The 20141-nt window shown below is 33.3% G+C and overlaps 4 protein-coding genes across 4 annotated transcripts; all 4 read left to right on the top strand.

The window, feature by feature from the left end:
• Nucleotides 1–2260: 2260 nt before the first annotated feature.
• LOC129885669 (probable pectin methylesterase CGR3) lies at nucleotides 2261–7067 on the top strand. The gene is made up of 7 exons (XM_055960036.1): nucleotides 2261–2443; nucleotides 3640–3768; nucleotides 4701–4740; nucleotides 4932–4970; nucleotides 5531–5905; nucleotides 6046–6101; nucleotides 6627–7067. Exons 2-7 carry the CDS (start codon nucleotides 3658–3660, stop codon nucleotides 6780–6782), a joined length of 777 nt encoding a protein of 258 aa, XP_055816011.1. The 5' UTR covers nucleotides 2261–2443; nucleotides 3640–3657; the 3' UTR covers nucleotides 6783–7067.
• A 495-nt stretch (nucleotides 7068–7562) lies between these two features.
• LOC129885668 (protein trichome birefringence-like 13) lies at nucleotides 7563–12490 on the top strand. Its single transcript, XM_055960035.1, has 6 exons — nucleotides 7563–8077; nucleotides 8586–8763; nucleotides 9780–9920; nucleotides 11375–11495; nucleotides 11718–11852; nucleotides 12080–12490. The coding sequence occupies exons 1-6, from the start codon at nucleotides 7696–7698 to the stop codon at nucleotides 12335–12337; spliced, it is 1215 nt and encodes a 404-aa protein (XP_055816010.1). The 5' UTR covers nucleotides 7563–7695; the 3' UTR covers nucleotides 12338–12490.
• A 1580-nt stretch (nucleotides 12491–14070) lies between these two features.
• On the top strand, nucleotides 14071–14849 carry LOC129884545 (pathogenesis-related leaf protein 4-like). Its single transcript, XM_055958837.1, has one exon. It carries the CDS (start codon nucleotides 14145–14147, stop codon nucleotides 14631–14633), a length of 489 nt encoding a protein of 162 aa, XP_055814812.1. The 5' UTR covers nucleotides 14071–14144; the 3' UTR covers nucleotides 14634–14849.
• Nucleotides 14850–18547: 3698 nt separating this feature from the next.
• LOC129884544 (pathogenesis-related protein 1A1) lies at nucleotides 18548–19366 on the top strand. Its single transcript, XM_055958836.1, has one exon. It carries the CDS (start codon nucleotides 18662–18664, stop codon nucleotides 19193–19195), a length of 534 nt encoding a protein of 177 aa, XP_055814811.1. The 5' UTR covers nucleotides 18548–18661; the 3' UTR covers nucleotides 19196–19366.
• Nucleotides 19367–20141: the final 775 nt, after the last annotated feature.

Below are 20141 nucleotides of genomic sequence, written 5' to 3'. Positions count from 1 at the left end.
TAATTATATTTACATATTTAAAAAATTATTTAATAAATATTATAAGTCATAATAATTTATAATTTAAAATATTTTAAAAAAACATATTAAAAATTTATGATAAAAAAAATTTAAATCTCAAAACTCAATAAGTATCACATAAATTGATGCCGAAAAAATTATATATTTGCTCATAATGTTATCAAGGAATCTACATCACTTAATTACAGAGTTCCAATCTTATACACAAAAAATATCATTTTTATCATGCTCACTATCCACAGATCTACATGCATCGTATTTTTTTATTTTATTTTTAAAAAAATAATTATGGTGGGGTATGTAATATAATTGATTAATATTATCCCTGCTAATGTCCCATTCCACACGAGTTCGGATTTACTATTAGTAGTATGCACTTTCGTTTATTTAGTGGTTACCATAGTATTATATATTACTTCTATTATTTTGGCCAAATCTCAGCACCTCAAACTTTTGATTTTAATACTGATCTCTTAGTAATGATCCTCTGACGTGTATGACAGCTGCGACCCAACTAGGTAAAGTACATATTATTGAACTACAGAATCAAATATTGATACTGATTCACTCATATTAATTAATTGTTAACTATTTAAGTATGTTTAAGAATGTAATGTACGCACTTAATAATGGTCATTGTCATTTCGTCACTAAAAGCTGGATCTGTTCTGGTGGGACTATACATAAAATGTTGGGTTCACGTAATATCTGTTGCGATTTAGTTATAATATATAGGGCCCAAAGCATATCCTATTCAAGTTGTAACATGGAACATGGTCTATTTAATAATTCAAAACGGACAAGTAACCTATGCTAGTCTGAAAGAAATAATTTAATAATGACATGTTTGGGAACTTGACAGATTTAAATTTAACGGGAGTAATTAATTAACGGACAAATTATAACAAATCTGAATGAGTTAGTAAAAGTTAAAACGAGCTAGTTAAATCAGTAAATAGGTCATTACATCACAAAAGAAAGTTGGCTGGAATTTATGTTTTCTATTTATTGTTCTAGATCTACTTCTCCCTAGATTATGCGTTGGCTAATGCCATTGTAATTAGTACTTTAAGCCAGTGTCAGAAAATAAATGTATGGTAAAGAGAACCAATTTTGAGTATAATATCCCAACTTTCATCTTGTTAAACAAAATCATCGAGCACTATTAATAAAGCTTAAAGTTATGTTTTCCACACCTTCAAATTTACTGTTCTAGATGTAATTTGACGAACGTGGTTCACCCATAATTGTTACTAGATGCAAAGTTTCGTATTTACACGAATTCAACAGATTATATTAAGAGTGGTTGTATGTAGCTTTTTTATTTCAATTTACATGACATATTTTTTAGTCAGTTTCAAAAAACGACACATATTCTTATTTGACAAATATTTAATGACGCTATTTATGTTGTGTCGCATTTATTTGACAATTTTTTTTCGAGACCAAACTATCAACGGAAAAGCATTTTTTTTTAAAGTATAGACATTGAAATTTCAAAAATACTCTTGACATGAAGCAGACACATCAATATGAGGTTTGAAATTCTAAAAATATTCTCAGAATGAAGCAGACACATCGACGAAGAGGTACCTGCTTTTAGTGTCTTCTTAGTATTGAAATTTTAATTATTTTTTTTTGCAGTCATTTAGATTCATCAATTTCACAACAATCCATTATCTTTGTACATTGCGTGATACAATAATCTCATTGAAAATCTTTGAATTTTATATATTTTAAATTTATTTTGAACTACATTACTGTAATAAGGATCGAAACCCGACTTCTTCAACTACAATACTCACATTGATCCCCCAAAAAATTAAAATATTTGCTGATTGTTAACCATCATAAAACAATTCAGTATATTTTATTAATTCGATTTTATCGAAACATAATCAATACTTTTATCTTATCATAAAAAACAAACTTATAGATTTATGTCTAATTAGACATTAAAGAATGTGCAAGAAACGATAGATCAACCAAAATAAGCATGATTTTTATGCATTTCAAATTTGAAACTCCACGACGATAATTATCTAGGAGCTCCAAACCTTAGTGGTTAGATCCAATCCAGAAACCATTAATCAAGGCCCAGTGTTGGGCCGATATGTCACATTCCATCGAGTTTTGAACTGTTACCGGTCCAGAACCCCTAACCCGAAAATGATCCACACAGGCCCAATACTTCCATATGTTAACAAACAAAATACTAATAAAGAGAAGGAAAGAAAAGAAAAGAAAAAAAAACATTATCTCTGGGCTATGGCATAAAGTTGAAGAAGTATTTTATTTTTCCCTCTAAAAAGATTCCCCAACACAGACGACACAGTTACTAGTAAACCCAAAGCAAGCAGATCCAGATCCCACCTTCATCCTCAAGATCTCGATCTCGCTTCACACTGATCTTTCAACCCAGGTAGCTCCATAACCCGACCCGAAAGTAACTCCATTGTTACCCAGTTCATAGAGTTGAAGTCTTTAGTTTCTATGTTTGTGCAGTAAATTTAGTTCGATTCTGTTCAGTTCATTCATATACTTTATTGATTTTACGAAGATTAACTAACTTTGAAGTGTGTTCGGGGAATTGTTTTTGCTTTAATGTAGTTTGATTCTTAGTTGATATTCTGAAGATTCACTACTATTTGAAGCAATTTAGTAAAAGAGCTGCAATTTAGCTTAAATTTGAATTAAAATTGTGAAGTACAGAGAAATTGGAGCAGTGTTTAGTTTACTAATTTTGATTTTAATATATGCTTTGTTTAACTTCCAACTTTTCCTTGTTTAGGCAGAGATTCAGAGGATCCACTCCCCTTTCTTGTTTCTTTTCTTATGAAAAAGTTACTATATAAGAAATTACTGCAACAAGTTTTTCTTGGGATTATTACTAAGTTAGAACGTAGAAGATTACATTCCAATTTCAAAATAGACATGTTAGAAAGAGGCGTATCCGAGATTTTAAGTTACTTTGCACAGTACCACTGCACCCATTTCTAAAAAAGGTCGTCTCTATATAAGGTTCAGGCAGCATCCAGTGCACAAATACTACGTCCGCCATGATTTTGGATAATAACATTGAAATCCCCAACTTTGAACAACCGTAACAAATAGTTTTCATCTTTCGATCAAATAGATATGGATCTATTAACATGTTGTTCCTGTAAGTTGAATGTCCCGTATGAACTTTGAACATTTACAAAGCGCTGAAGAGAGAATTCTTATCTATGATCTATTTCCATTTGCTTATGTATACTGTTACAAAGAACCAGCTTGTTGTGCATTTCAGTACTACCGAATGTTAAATGTATCTAGGCATAGGGGAGTTAATGTTATCAAGTCATTTCCACTGTCGAAATTCTTCTATGGCTATTTGTACAATATACAACAATTTTTTTTCATAGAATGCTTATTATTACTCCAATCTTTCCGAAAACATCTTATACCTCACATCTCTTTTTGCCTCATTTAGTAGTGTCACTTATCTTGTGGGATTTCACTGGGTATGTTGTTGTTGTAGTAGTGCCACTTATATTGCTGTTCTCATTAACTGAAATTAACTTTTGAACAGCAGTCATAACCTATTATTAACTTGTATTAATGTTGTATATGCTTCAGTTATTACTACTCGTCAATATGTCAAGAAGGCCAACTCGCCGTCTTACTGATACTGGGAGCATTCCATTTGTGGGCTCCTTTCACCCCAAATCACGTCCATCTCCTTTATTGTCCTTAGGACTTGTTGTGGTAAATGTCAATCTCTCTTGTTATTATTGCCCTTTGATGCTGTACTTAGTACTAATAAAGTTTGACATTTTTTCATATGAAGGGTTTGGTTATCTAGAATATCACAAGGAGATTAATTTCATCATAAGAGCAAAGTAACAACAAAGAATCTGCAACTTGACAGTTCTCTTTAAAAGGATTTACTTCCTTGCAAGCACATTTTGCAATTGCAACTAGAGTTCATTTTGAAGATAAGCAAAATCATGAAAAATTGTCACACCCTCAAATTTGGTAGGAGAAGGGGCTTATTATAGTTTTTTTTTTTTGGGAATAACTGAAGGGACTTACTATGAAGCAGCACAATTACTGGGGAATTACTCATAAACATGCCTTTTAGATGTGTATTGTCTTGCAAGCTCTCTATGAGTATCCAATCAATTCATCCCCAAAATTGAGAAGCTAAAGAAGAAATGAAAAAGTAGGTTCAAAGAAGCCAATACAACTGAGGGTTTGTCTTGTATGGTTTAGTGTAAAGCAATCTCATGAGGGACTAGCAAAATCCCTTCAAAGACATAGGAGTACTTGATTTAATTGGCATATGGTTCTCAATCTCTTATGCTTAATGCCACTCAAAGTAAATGCTACCTTACCTGATGGTAAAATATGTTTATTTTACTTAGATATATGTTATTCCACATATATATTTTCGTTTTCACTCTTGTTGAATCAGCATGCTATCTATCACTCAATTCATGGGTCTTTTACCATTAATGAGAGCTCATTTCTTATTGCATTGGCATCTCTGTTTCCTTTTCAGTGCTATTCCTCTTAAGTATTGATACATTGTTGCTGATTGATCTTGTTAAATGATCCAAACCTTAATTTTTGGATCTTGTTAAATGATCCCAATCCTATAATAGCCATTGATATGATCACTTTTATGTAAATTTCAGGGTGCATTGCTGATCATTGGTTACGTGTATCATAGTTCAGGTTCGTAGCCATATATTTCTTTCTAATGATCGTGTGCTGGGCTAAGCAGTTGTGTATGCTATCATATAATCTCATGATCATATGATTCTGGATGAAGATGATCTCCTCTATCATTATTTTCTAGGACTATTGCACATGGTTATTCTTTTATGTCTTCTGAATTATGAACTCTTTACTGTTTTCTCTGATAGGTGGAAGGAGTGCAGCAGATGCTTTTAGTAGACTTGAAGGTAACCATCTAATTAAACTGAATCAAATTTGCATTTTGCCGGCATGACAGTGTATGACCTAGTTGCTAGAAAGTTTTCCTATTTCCAATGGAACTGATGTAAAAGACTGTAATTAGAGTATTCCTTACTAAAAAAGAAAAAGAAAATAAAACCAAGAGTCTGTAATTAGGGCATAATGATGATCTTGCTGCCGTGGTTCTCTAGCCTCTAGATGTATCGTTATGTGGGATGAATAGCCTCTAGGTGTATCATTATGTGGGATGAATAGCATTATTCAAATATTTTCTTTTCTCTTTAATGCTTGCAGTCTTTCACTGTAAGTAGATCCATGACATGGTGTTTTTTATGAAAGGCTCTATTTCACATTTTTATAATGTGTGCTCAGTGTAACTACTAGGAATTTGTCAATGTTAATCTTACTGGCTGTTAAGAAATGCTTAGCCAAACACTAATTGTTAGTCTCTCTGTTCCGTAATTGTTTTGTTATTGCTGGCAATGGAAAATTTTAGTTATTGTCGTTGGACTTTATATTGTTTTTGTTTTGCATACAACTTTGTTAGGTGGTACCTCATGCACAGCTGAACTTCACAGAGCATTACCTGTACTGAAGAAAGCATATGGGGATAACATGCGGAAAGTGTTGCACGTAGGCCCCGACACTTGTTCAGTTGTCTCTAAACTATTAAAAGAAGAGGACACTGAAGCTTGGGGGATTGAACCATACGATTTGGATGAAACTGATAGCAACTGCAAGGCTCTTGTTCACAAAGGGATTGTGCGCGTAGCCGATATTAAGTTTCCTCTTCCCTACCGTTCAAAGTCGTTCTCACTTGTCATAGTATCTGATGCAGTGGATTACTTGTCCCCAAGATACCTTAACAAAACTCTTCCAGAGTTGGCAAGGGTGGCTGCCGATGGTTTAGTTATTTTATCCGGTTAACACCAAGAACTTTGGCCATTTCAATTTTCTTAAATGGATCAGCTGATTTTCATTTTAGAACTGGTGATGTAAAACTGATGTAGGGTTAATAAAAACCACTCAACATTTATCTAAAATATTGGAGTGTTTTTTTAGGTTATCCTGGTCAGCAAAGGGTTAAAGGGGCGGAGCTGTCAAAATTTGGCCGGCCAGTAAGTGAATGATCTGATCTTTTCTTTGTAGCGCATAATTAAAATTTGATGATGATTTCAGTTTCAAAAAATAAAATTTGATGATGATTTCATTTTCAAAAAACAAAATTTGATGGTGATTAGTTATCTATCTATGTGTAGATTTAGTATTCATCAACAATAGGACATCTTTGCTTAAACCATAGCTAACCCTTCCATTGTGTATGCTATACTCACACCTAACTCCCCAGTTCTATTCCATGCAACTTGACTTGTTCAAGTATCTAAAAGGTCTTTAAAATATTATAGCTACTGTAATTGATGTTTCCTTGAGATTGAATACCGATGGTTCAATTGCAACATAATGGAGTCATGATTAGCTATTTATAGTAAGAGTCTTGGTTTTAATTACATGGGATCCTCTATTTGCTGATAATTCCCTAACTGCTCACATTGCAGAGAGTAATGGTGTTAGCTAATTTAATCCTGTTCTCTTCTTTTGCGAAGCATGAAAACTTTACCTTGCTTATTTTTCTCTCTATGCAGGCCAAATTGCGGAGCTCATCCTGGTGGATTAGATTTTTCATTCAAACCAGCTTAGAAGAGAATGAACCTGTAACTAAGAAATTTGAACAAGCAGCATCCAAGAGATCTTATAAGCCAGCCTGCCAAGTTTTCCACCTCAAACCACTTCTTCGTTGATAATAAAACACCTCTCTGTTTAAAAGATGCAAAGCGTCTTCAGCTGTATTATATGGCATGCTCCAAGTGCTGAGAAGTTGACAATTTTGTTGGAGGAAGTTGTTTCTGTATGATAGGCTTCATGAATATTGTATAATAGGCTAGGAGCTTGCTGTCAATTGGTATTGCTCCTTGTAGCTGCAAAAAATAGCTGGCTTAGCATGTCCAAACCAGAGACATTGTTTGAGAATGAGTACTGTATAAGCTACATCAAAAAGTAATTTATGATTCTTTTGTCATATTGTATACTTTGGTTCTTCTGAAATTAATTTTGTTTAGAATTCTGATTTTCTTAGTGGCATTAAAATATCGAATGCAGGTTATGTGAAACAATTGCTTATTCGACTAATCGGATACTATTTGTCTACTGGGGAGTCGTTAGTTGTAATTGAGGGGTTGGATTTTTAATGATTTTCATGTTTAACAAGAGCTTGGTTTATTAACAATCACTTCATTTATTCTACTAGCTATTTTATTATTGACACATTGGTTTGCTGCTGTTTATCCCCAAAAAGGACGAATAGTTTTATAGGCCATTTACAATTTTTTTTTTAATTATATGACCATTTTATAAGAGATCATATTTTTACTAACGTGGTCGAATCATAATTGACTCATGTGTAAAAAATAATTTTATAAAATGAAAAATATTTTTCATTTATAAATAATGACAATATTGAGCGTTTTTTTAAACGAAAATAACGTAAGTCTTTTATTGACATATTTGGTGCTTTTCTCATTAAAAGCCCCTCAAGGAAAAAACACAGAAAAAGGGAAAAAAAGAATGTATGCCCGGATCTGAAAAATATTTGCAACTGGGCAAGTCGCATCAAATTTGCTCACAGTGAAGTGATAGAGTGGAAGCTCAGTTTCCATGGCCAATCAATGGAAGAAACTGAAGCAGCCTTCTTTATCACTCTCTCCCTCTTGTCTATTTCTGTTGCTTCTCAGCTTGGCTTCTCTCTTCCTCGCTTTCTCTCTCTTCAACACCTCATCTCAAAGCAATTCGGTGAATAACAAAGTGTTATACTCCAAGTCGTGCAACTTCACCGATGGCAAATGGATTTATGATCCGACTATCAACTCCCCGCGCTATGATAACAGTTGTAAGGAGATCTATAAAGGTTGGAGTTGCATTAGCAGTAAAATATCAAATGCGCGTGACATTGTTAAGTGGCGTTGGAAACCCTATCAATGTGATCTCCCACAATTCGATCCTCTTTCCTTCCTTCACCGCTTCAGAAACACCAATATCGGTACTTGTCTTTCCTACCTCTTTCTAATTTTTGTTTCTATGTGCTGTGAAATGAAACAAATTCCATATAAATACAAATTTTTAGAAAGAGTTTCTTTGAACGGATCCTTGAAGCAATGGTAAATTGTCTCCATGTCACGGGTTTGAGCTGTGTAATCAGCCACTAATGCTTGCCCTTCCCTGCATCTGTTGTGTAAATGCGGGATGCTTTGTGCACTGGGGTGCCTTTTGTCCTTTTTGATTTCTTTAAATTTTGTGTGTGTATAATATATATAATGTATGTATGTAGTCAAGGACAAAACAGTTAATGTCTCCGCAGGTTACAAGCTAGATTTGCCTCTGGTTGAACACACAGAAACTTCTTTGTATAGTTGGTCCAAATGTGATGATGGATGATAGCATGGATAATACTTAATGCCAACAAGTTTTTTGAAACCTAATTTATTTTATCTTATTTTCTGACTGTGTTCTTGTGCTACCTTTAGACCTTATGATGTTAAACAGTGCAGGGTTTGTTGGGGACTCCTTAAACAGAAACATGTTTGTTTCACTTTTCTGCACTTTGAAGCGGGTGTCAGGCGATGTCAAAAAGTGGCGCCCTGCTGGGGCGGATCGTGGTTTTACCTTTCTGAAGTATAACCTTACTATCTCGTATCATCGGACGAATCTATTGGCTCATTACGGTAGGTAAGATTTGATAAGTTATTTCACTTCTGTTGATGTAATTTTAGTCATGTTAATTCAACAGATTGTTAGACTAGGCAACATGCGTCTGTTTTCTGTCATGCAGATCAGAACTTAGAACCGTCATTCAGACATCTGTTTTTTCTTGTGACCATAACAGTTTTGCTGTTACTTATCTCAATTACAAAGTGCCATGTGCATCTTGTGACATTATTTTTCCCAAGGCGTGATGAAGTAGAAGTGAAGTTGTCAACTAGTTTTTCACAGAATTATTCTGAAGAAGTGTAACTGTTGATCGTGGATTTTATCCTCTTATATGTGTGAGTCCTTTAGTTAAATATTAAGGAAATAACACGTTTCAAGTTTTCTTGGTAATTCAAGATTTGTTATGTGTTACCTGAGCCGAGGATCTTTAGGAAACAACCTCTCTATCTCCACGAGGTAGGGATAAGGTTTGCGCATACTCTACCCTCTCCAGACTCCACTAGTGGGAATCCACGGGGTATGTTGTTGTTTTTGGTTTCTGAGTCTACTCATGAGTAGCAGTGTACTTTTGTTACTCATGAAGAAACTGTTTCTTATGTGTTCATGGTTAAATCATGGAGCATAGCAGTTTATGGCTACCATTGGGATTTTGATGTTAGGATTCTATGGTTCGAAGGTTTTCTCTAGTTATACATAGATGATACTAGAGTATGTTTAGTTTGTATAACAAATAGCATTGGAAATATAATTAGTAAGGATGGTTCTGTTAGTTACACACCAAGCATGTTGTGGTTTTATGCTGGTATGGCTCAAGATTTGTAACAGAAAATTGTTCGTGGTGGTTTTATGCCGGTATGACTCAAGACTAAGTAATTTACAGATTCTCCTCCAAGTTCATAAGTGTGGTTTTCTGGATCTTATGGGTGATAATGGCTTGATCCTGAATCTCAATTTCCAAGGTCTTAAGTAACTTATCAACTTCTTTTACATTCTGCATGGCTTCATATATACTCTCTGTATTTTGTATTATATAGGTGGTCAGCCAATGCTAATGGAGGGGTGCTGGAATCTCTAGGATATAAGGAGGGTTATAGAGTTGATGTTGATGTACCAGACGGAACATGGGCGGAAGCGCCAAGTTTCCACGACATTCTCATCTTTAACACGGGTCACTGGTAAGGTTACTTTCTTGTGTAAAAAGATTTATTTGGTGTGAACGTTGAGACTACTTTTGCTTCTGTGAATTTGATATGATTAATACTTGATGTTCTACTTAGTGTAGCATCTTTGGGTCTGACTAATTGGTGTACTAACTCTATGTTGATGGGATTAGCTCTAGTCATTTTTTCACCCATGGTGATGGAATTAGCTCTAATCATTTTGTTCTTCATTTTGTGCTAATTTGCGAAAGGAGCCAAAACTCGGTTTATCCATTCTCTTCTTTTATGGTCTGTGGATGCTCAAGCTTTACCAGTGGGAAAGAAAAGCACTTCATAATGATGTCCTAAAGGCGATGGGAAGTACCAGTTTAACAGAACAAGTGAACTTATGTTTCCTGCATTTCGAGTTGTAAAAACTACCAAATAAGTTGAACAAATATCAAATTGTAAAACTTACTCATTGGATGGAAGTTCTCAATGGTGAAATGTTGTTCATAGCATGCACATATTTGGATATTCTGATAAATGAGGAAACATATAGCAATTTGTAGGGTACTGTGACCAGAATATCATTTAAGCACAACCCTCTAAATTATGATAGAAAGCACAGATATATTCAGCCCATCATCAATCACTAAAGAGTAAAGAGACTTAAATTATTAAAGAAAGTAATGAAGAGAGTCAACCTCCACATTAAATGAGAGCTAGGATTTTTTTTTAAGTGTTGCCTTTTGATCTTTGGTGATTATTCTAGATGGCAAAAAGGGATTGACCAAAGAATAAAGAGGAAGGGAAGAAAACAAGGAGCAGTTTGAGGGTATGGTCACCTAATTAAATCCCATTGCTTGTGTTCTCACAGCACAGGTTCTGTGTTGTAGCTCTTCACCATGTATCCGTCAATTGTGTTGACATCCTCCTGATGATCCATAATATATCTTCAGTTTCCAAATCAAAAGTGATTGATCATCAATGAGTGCTTTCTCTTGCCTGCTCTTCCATCCACTCCCAAAATATATAAATAAATAAAATAAATAAATAATAATAATTCATGAACCACTAAGAGTTGCCTTGCCTTGTATGGACTCTGATTCTTCAGGTTTATTACAATGTGTATATTAAATTATTGCTGCCGAGTCAAGGCATCTCAGTACCTAGAGTTCTTAAGTTTATGTCGTATCTCAGCACCTATAATTCTTTAGTATAGGTATCTCAGCATCTATGATTTCTTATACAGATTTGTAACTTTTGTTTCTTAACATGATGTTTATCGCCCAAGGAGGTGGATTTTATCTGGAACCAGGATTTAGGTGTCCTGCTGTAATTTTGAGCCAACATTCTGTCAGCTTCAATTTTCTATTGATCAGGATTCTGTTAGCTGAAGTTATTGCATCTTTAAGTAATTCGTTTCCATTGATTATTTTTTCATACTGATTAGTGATTTCTCATCTTGCTTTCCATTCTTCTGTTAGGTGGTGGGCTCCTTCAAAGTTTGATCCAGTAAAGTCACCCATGCTTTTCTTTGAGAAGGGCAATCCTGTGGTGCCTCCACTCTCCCCCGACAGTGGGCTTGATATGGTGTTAAAGCATATGGTACTGTTCTATTCTTCTATTGTGGGTTATTTATGAAGGCGGACAAACTTCATTGTAGATGTGCATGTGATATGCCTTGTGAGAACATTATTCTTTATACTGATATGAATTCACATGTTCTCTTCAGGCCCCTTCAGAAAGTATAATTTCAGTTGCTTGTATATGCTTCAGAAGTTTACATGTGCTTCTTCTCTAAGCTTCTTTGTGTGTTGTTCCTACTAGATATCTTATGTGGACAAAAGGATGCGACCTGGCACCACGGTGTTCATGCGAACCCAATCTCCAAGGCATTTTGAAGGAGGTGACTGGGACCAAGGTGGCTCTTGCCAGCGGTCACAGCCTCTCTCACCTCAAGAGGTAAATCTCTCCATTTAAATAGTTTTAACTACAAAATAGGAAAAGAAGAAAAACTGTCCATAGTTTACCAAGTGTCAGGCAACCCCCGTTATTGTTGGAATACACTTATTCCTTGCCCTAGTTCTGTTATAATTGCTTTCACCTGCAACTGGGCACTTCTGTCTCCACTTCCCTCAAAGTAATAGGTCGCTGAAAGTTATCCCTTTATGTTCTGTTCTGTTTTCCAGGTGGAGGAATTCTTTTCCCTTCAAAATAACGGAACAAATGTGGAGGTTCGCCTTGTGAACCAGCATCTATACAGGGCATTTGAAGGCACTAGATTTCATATACTGGACATATCTCATATGAGTGAGTTTAGAGCCGATGCCCACCCATCTACAGCAGGTGGGAAGAAACATGATGATTGCATGCACTGGTGTTTACCAGGACTTACAGATATCTGGAATGACTTGTTTGTAGCATATTTAAGCAATGTTGAAAGATAGGACCTAAGTTATGACGATCGATTTCATTCTTTTTGTAGAATTTCTTTCTGTTAATTTGTTATAATCTTCTTCCTCGAATGCTATCTTGTTACAACTTTGTTGTATTCATTTCTCATCTATAAGATTTAGTTAGAAACTGTATTAAAAATTCGCGTAAAACAGCCGCCCTTCCACCACCTGAATTTGAAGTGCATTATCATAAGTTGCTTGAGAGTTTTGCAACTCCGCGTGATTCATGAAAAGAGTGCGTAAATTATCCGGTAATAGCGTCGATTAACTGAACCTTTTATAAGTCATATTATTCAAACTCAAAATAGTTGTCTTTCCATGTTAGTGATAATTAGAGGTTACCTTTGCTCTTTGCAACTGATGACTTTTCTGTCCACAAGGCACTAATTTAATCTTTGCTTTTGTGTAACATGCAGTTCAATTACAATGAATTTTAAAAAGTCTACAGCGTGATTTTTGCATGTCCTTAATTTGTGGTTCATACATTGAGAAGTAATTTTATTTTACTTAGTCTACAAACCCTATAATTACTCCCATAATTGTGCGCTCCAAGATTTCAGAATCCAGTCTCTCTTTTTTATTTTTTTTATATATATAATTTTTAAATTTGAATAATTCTTGTCAAACCGCAAAATAGCAGTGCATGAAAGAAAAAAAGTTATTAGACACACCAAAAGTTTATAGAAATGTTACTAATTTAACTAGTTGCTTCAGGATGTAAAATTACCTTCTGTTTAATTTCAGTTACTAATTCAGTTTAAATTAGAAAAAATCACGCTTACTATATATACGTACTAGTTGATTTTAAAGAAATCTTGTACATGAACTAATTTGCCATTGTTTAATTATCAAAATTATTGATGTAGTTTCCCATTCTCTTTTGATGCTAAAACGATGGGCTCCTTGCATGTCACTTTCAGTTAGGCCCCGGTTGATTCAGTTTTTAAGTTTATTGATTCGATTTATCAGTTATGAATATGTAGTTAAATTGTTAGAGAACCATTATGATATCGGTTATCGATTATATTGTTATGGGTTCGGTTATTGATTTAACCGTTAAGATTTTACACATTTTTTTATATTGAAAATCACTTAGAAACAAGGTGACAAATCAAATGAACTATTCACATGAGTTGACAAATTACATCTTGCTCAAAAACAAATACTGACACCTTGTAGAATAACTAAGAGTTGAGACAATCAGAAATGAAAGTATGAAACTAAATACTAAGTCAAGGAGTACTCTAGGTTAACCGGTTAAAAATAAACCTCAAACCGTTAAGAACCGATAATTCGATATGAAAAAAAAATCTAAACCATGTCCGAAATTGACAAACCAATAACCCATTAGTAATAAATCAATAATTTTTTTTGTTTCGATTTTGAATGTCCCTACTTTTTGTTGGACAAAAGTTTTTTTGTTTCGATTTTGAATGTCCCTACTTTTGGTTGGACAAAAGTTATGTATTTTCTTATCAAATAAAACTAAGTATAGTATTAGCTTGGTATATTAGGCATGTGAACCTCTTGTCTTTGTCAAGTCATGTTGAACGTTAAACACAATTTTTAATCCTATACTCTCATTTTTCTATGGTGCAAACTTTGACACTTTAGTCCAAATACCCACATTCACGGGCTAACCATAAACTTCTCCTTGTTTTGTTGCAATAATTCTCCTTTCTTATCTTAATAAAGTGCCTATAAATACCAAAAACATCTCACTTTTCCAAATCACAAACACAATCACCTTTCTCCATTTCCCCTCAAATTTGCCTCAAAAATAGCAAAGTAAAAGGAAATGGAGATCTCAAAGCTTTCAACCTTTGTTGTGTTCTTGGTTTTAGGCTTGGCCCATTCTTCACTGGCCCAAAATTTACCCAAAGATATTGTTTTAGTCCACAACAAGGCCCGTGCAGAAGTTGGTGCGCCACTTCCACCACTAAAATGGAACCATACACTTGCTGCCTACGCCCATGAATATGCCTCTACTAGATTAGCTGAATGCACATTGGTGCATTCAGATTCACCCTATGGTGAAAATCTTGCCATGGGCGGCGGTGATTTTACCGCTGTGCAGGCTGTTAATATGTGGGTAGGAGAGAAATCGAACTATGACTATGCATCAAACTCTTGTAGAGAAGGAATGTGCGGACATTATACTCAGGTTGTCTGGAAAAATACCCTTCAAGTTGGATGCGCCAGATTGAAATGCACAAATGGTGAATGGTGGTTTGTGTCATGCAACTATTACCCACCTGGAAATTACATTGGCGAGAAACCTTATTAATTGATTAATTAATTAATCAATTGGGATGCATGGTTTATTTCAATAATTTTATAATTAAATTACGTTCATATGCCATGCAAGTTAAGTATATATATATAAATATATCATATATATGTAATGTTCTAATTTTCGACATGTAATAGCTGGGGAAGTTGTCCTTAGCTTGGCCCTGTGACAAAATGGTTTTTAATTAATAAATTAAAGACTAATTTTGGAGTATATTCTTTATGATCATCAATTCATCATCATCTTACATTTTTACTTCAATATTCTCTTAAGCAATTTCAAAATCTTTGAGATATCATGAAGATCTATGAAATAAATTTTATTCATGTTCGGTTTGGATTAGGGTTAAATCTCGTGGATTTTAAATATCATAGACTTGTAATTAGGATGGATTGACACAATGGATATTCTACGAAGTAGGGATGACAAATAGGGTGGGTTAGTGCGGGTGAATTCTTGCCCGACTACATATTTAACCCACCCCATGGTTTAGTATTTTTTCTAATTTCAACTTGTCCTACCCCATCCTATTAAGACCCGCCTCGCTCCGTTCCATTCAAATATTTATAAAAAAATTGTGTTAGAGTCACTTTAATTATGTGAGGTTATAATTTTCTGTCGTAAATATCTATTGAACTAATCTACCCGGTGAAATTAGTGTAAAGTAGTGAAGAAAAAGTTGTGAATGTTTGAAAAAAATTGAGCATGTATATGGTTAGTATGTTTTTTTGGGGGGGCTTGCACCAATTTTCAAAATTCTTAGGTTGTTATTTGGTCCTGAAAAATCAAGACAAGAGGCATAAAGAAAGAAGATGGTGAATTTAATTAATAAATTAAAGACTAATTCTGGATGAAGTATATTATTTATGATCATCATCAGCTTACATTTTGTGCTCAATAATTTATTTTTAGCAATATCAATATTTTTGAGATATCATGAAGATCTATCAGATATATCATGAGAGTTAAATTTTGTGGATTTTAAATATTATAGACTTATAATTAATTAGATGGATTGACCTTTTGACACAATGAATACTCTACGAAGAAGTAGGGATGAGAAATAGGATGGATTAGGGCGGGTGAAGCCTTGCCCTACTTACATATTCAACCCACCCAAGCATGCCTCTTCTAACATTTTTCTATTTTTCAACTTGAAGCTCTGTCTTGCTCCGTCCCATTTAGATATATATGAAATTAGAGTGTCGGAGCCACTCTAATTATGTGAGGTTATATTTTTCTATCGTAGAAATCTATTAAACTAATCTACCCAGTGGAATTAGCATAAAGAAGTGAAAGAAAATTTGTAAATGTTTGAAAAAAATGAGCCTGTACATAATTAGTACCTTTTTTTTACACCAATTTTTAAGATTCTTAAGTTGTTTGTCCTAGAAAATCAAGACAAGAGGTACTAAAGAAAGAAGCTGGTGAATTTAATTAATAAATTAAAGATTAATTGTGGATGAAGTATATTTGAGTACATTCTTTATGATCATAATTGGCTTACATTTTCTCTATAGTATTTTTTTTAACAATCTCAATATCTTTGAGATATCATGAAGATTTATTAATTAAATTTTATTCCTGTTCTATTCGATAAGGGTTAAATCTCGTGAATTTTAAATACTATACACTTGCAACTAAAATGGACTGACACTATAAACCCACCGAAATCATTTGGGCATTTAAATGGACAAATCGGATTGAATTTAGGTCAAATACTTTTGGATCGAGATGAGTTAGAACAATATGAGCTAAACAACATCATAATCCAATAAACATAACTCTTATCAAGTTTTTTTTATTTGATTATCTATTTAAGTACCTAATAATTTTTTCTCTTTATTATTTCTTAAGAATAATTTGATAAGGTTTTGCATGGATTAATTTGGTTTACATATTTAGCCTATATCAATTCAATTTTTAAATAAGCTGAATTAGACAAATCAAATTAAATTAACTTACATAAATTGATTTGTTATTAAATCGTCCAAACTTAAAAGGAAAACTTACATAAATATATTATATTAAGAAAATATTTACCATTTATAGCAATAATTAATATTTTTTTTCACTAGACACTTATAATATATTTATAATATAATTTTAATACATATTAGCGAGAATAGTTTATAAAACTCATACAATACAAGTTTTATTTATGGATAATATATTTATCACACACTTTAATACACTTATAATACATTGTGTCAATTTCTTATCAAATAAGTATAATATATTTTAAAACACTTATAATACATTTATATTGTATGCTTAATTTACTTTTAATACATGAAAAATATATCATAATATTGCTATGTATTGCTATAGATAACAATAAATAAAAAATATTGCTAAAATCGATAATTATTTATTAAAAAGTGTCTCTGATAATTTTTCCAAACTTAAATATGTCATATTTTGGGACACCAACTTCTGCATCCTTGGGCTCATTTTGGACTAGTTAAGTATGGGCCCAGGCTAAAATTCCTCTTTCATAATTGGAGAAACTATCTTATTAGATATGCATTCATATTATATATATTAATTTTATCTATACTTTCAAATAATTACATATTTTATTATTAATTAAGAATTTTCTATTACATATTAAAAAAGATACACCTAAATACATGTATTATTGCTACTAGATACACTAAAAATAAGGAGAGAGGCGAGCGAAATTGAGAGGGAGGTGAGGAAGAAAGGCACGTATCCCAGATACATGCGAATCACTCTAGATACATGCATCTTTATGTATCTGGTATGATTTGTACGTATATGGGATATCAGATACATAGAAAAGTAGCGAGCGAGATGGGAGAGAGGCGAGCGAGATTTGTCTATGTATCCCAGAAACCTGCGAATCCACTTGGATATAGTGTATCTAGAATAAATTACACTTAATTTTGATTTCATGTATTGCGAGATACATGTATCTGGACATATTTAGATGTACCAAAATCTGATAAGATTTGTAATATTACAAATTAGAATATATCTAAATAATTAACTCATAAACTAATAAGATTTCTATTATTCACATGTATTCCTGATATAAAAAAAAAATCGTTCGTTAAGAACAAATCCTAATGCTACACTTATTAAAGTTTATTAGACTATTAATTTAATGGCGGCTTTCCTAGTTCTGGGAATACTAGTTCCATGGAAAATTTATTTTAAGGAGGCTGGCTGCGCTTAACTATATATATTGGCATTAATTTAAACAATATCAAAACTTTTTTTTAAAAAAAAGAAAGGACAAATTAAATTGCTCGAATATTATTTAGTAGTATTATCTATGGTTAAATTTTCGTATTCACAAGGCATAGCAAAATTTAATTTATCTAATCAACTATAGAGTTAAATTAGTAGAAAACACCCCTTAAGAATGATATATTCTCACCAAGTCCTACGCCTCATCTTCTTTTAATTAATAATATTGTACCGCTAGTCATTTTACACTATCAAATCATTTTTACATGATATGGAGATAACTTATTTTATTTTTAAAATTATAAATTAGAAATCTTATTTGTAGATATGATATAAGTACTAATTTATTTAGGGTCCACATAAGTGGAATATTGTGTAAAAACTTTCTCATGTACTTATCGATAGGGGAACAATACATAAAAGTATGGTTATTAAAATTTTAAAAATACAAAATCTACCTTCTACGATTAGTGAAAATATAGGGATAGTCATTATATACGTATTGAATCTATGGTTATTGGAGAACTGGTCAACTATTATAATCATGGCAAATATAATAGTTGTTCATTAATAGTGGCTTTCTTTAATGGCGGCTTTTAGTTGTATGATAGATCTGACTTTCTTTGAATTAAGCAATATAATAATTTATAGTGCTTTAATTTTTTATGCTTTTCAAATATAGATTGTGCTCTAACAAGTAATCATTCAATTTTTTATTTTTTTTTAAACTTGCAAACTTTTTAACTCAACATTCTTTCCCTATTAAAACCCACCCATGCTATGCCTTTTTCTCATCAAAACCCAAAATGAGATACTCCATTTTAGTTGCTTGTTTCATTACCTTTGCTATATTTCATTCATCACTAGCTCAAACTCCTCAAGAGAATTTTCTTAATGCTCATAATGCAGCTCGTAGACAAGTTGGAGTCGGCCCTATGAGATGGGACAATACGCTAGCAGCCTATGCCCAAAATTACGCCAATCAAAGAATTGGTGACTGCGGGATGATCCACTCTGATGGACCTTACGGCGAAAACCTAGCCGCGGCTTTCCCCCAGCTCAATGCGGCTGGTGCCGTGAAAATGTGGGATGATGAGAAGCAATGGTACGATTATAATTCGAATACTTGTGCACCGGGAAAAGTATGTGGACACTATACTCAGGTTGTTTGGCGTAATTCAGTACGTCTTGGTTGTGCAAGGGTTCGATGCAACAGCGGCTGGGTTTTTATAACGTGCAATTATGATCCACCGGGTAATTATATAGGACAACGTCCTTATGGTGATCTTCAAGACCAACCGGCCTTTGATTCCAAGTTGGAATTACCAACTGATGTGTGATTATGGGTTTAATTAATTATATGATCAAATTAAATCGATCGTCAATGAATAATGCTGTAATTGTTTAAGGAAAATAAAATCCAGTGCTATGTTATGTGATGTATGTTATCTTAGTTGATTAATCATCAGTTTATGTATGAAGTGTTTTATTGGTTTATTTTGTTATTATGATATACTTGGGTGTGTCACCATGTGTGTGTGAGTTTTTTTTTGTTTTTAAAAAATCCCATCACCCAGGTTAGGCCTACATGGGTGACGTGGATTTGACATTATCCCCCTATCTTGTATATTTACGTAGAAATGGTTACAAAGAAAGGGAACATAGAGACTAAAACCTCCAAACAGAAGAAGACCACCCTGAATTAGGGCCAAATCCATGCAAAAACCTAAAAATTGTACTTTATGTTTTTCAAATGGATGGGATGTTTTGTTCTTTATCAATTGAATTATGTCACGGGCATACTTTTTAAAAACTAAAGTCATATCCATATATATATATATCTTCTTTGAGCTTCTAGTTCTCCTTTTATAGATGTAAAGAAAATTAAAATTACAATTTTGATAAGGTTTTTATTTTACTTTTGCTCTTAAAAAGATAAATTTTCATATCTACTATTTATACATATTTTTTTTTAATTATGTATAAATAGTATAATTTTTCATCGAAGGGAGTTCGGATGAACCTCCTAGCCACAATATGGCTCCACCCCTAACGCTCTCAACAAGATTTTCTCCATACTCAAGGATCAAATACGAGATCTATGATCCACGTTGGTGGGATAATTAATTAAACAAGGGACAACAAAGTTTCGAGGAATTGGCATATTAGGTTGCTTTAATGGCGGCTTTCCTACTTCGGGAAAGCTAGTTGCATGCATGGAAATTTTATTTTAAGAAGGCTGGCTGGCCGTGTCAGGATGGGTCTAATACATGTTATGTAACACAA

Source organism: Solanum dulcamara, chromosome 4 (assembly GCF_947179165.1).
Source record: "Solanum dulcamara chromosome 4, daSolDulc1.2, whole genome shotgun sequence".
NCBI classification, from domain to species: Eukaryota; Viridiplantae; Streptophyta; class Magnoliopsida; order Solanales; family Solanaceae; genus Solanum; species Solanum dulcamara.
Note: the sequence above shows the minus strand (reverse complement) of the source record. Positions and strands in the feature narration are given on the sequence as shown.

What these genes read in the sequence shown, in the direction of transcription:
- LOC129884544 (XM_055958836.1), top strand. Translation starts at nt 18,662, where the DNA reads ATGAGATACTCCATTTTAGTTGCTTGTTTCATTACCTTTGCTATATTT.
- LOC129885668 (XM_055960035.1), top strand. Translation starts at nt 7,696, where the DNA reads ATGGCCAATCAATGGAAGAAACTGAAGCAGCCTTCTTTATCACTCTCT. An exon ending in ATCTTTAACACGGGTCACTG is followed by an intron (nt 9,921 to 11,374) that starts GTAAGGTTACTT and finishes TTCTTCTGTTAG; the next exon opens with GTGGTGGGCTCCTTCAAAGT. An exon ending in AGCCTCTCTCACCTCAAGAG is followed by an intron (nt 11,853 to 12,079) that starts GTAAATCTCTCC and finishes TCTGTTTTCCAG; the next exon opens with GTGGAGGAATTCTTTTCCCT.
- LOC129884545 (XM_055958837.1), top strand. Translation starts at nt 14,145, where the DNA reads ATGGAGATCTCAAAGCTTTCAACCTTTGTTGTGTTCTTGGTTTTAGGC.
- LOC129885669 (XM_055960036.1), top strand. Translation starts at nt 3,658, where the DNA reads ATGTCAAGAAGGCCAACTCGCCGTCTTACTGATACTGGGAGCATTCCA. An exon ending in TGCTTTTAGTAGACTTGAAG is followed by an intron (nt 4,971 to 5,530) that starts GTAACCATCTAA and finishes CAACTTTGTTAG; the next exon opens with GTGGTACCTCATGCACAGCT. An exon ending in TGTCAAAATTTGGCCGGCCA is followed by an intron (nt 6,102 to 6,626) that starts GTAAGTGAATGA and finishes CTCTCTATGCAG; the next exon opens with GCCAAATTGCGGAGCTCATC.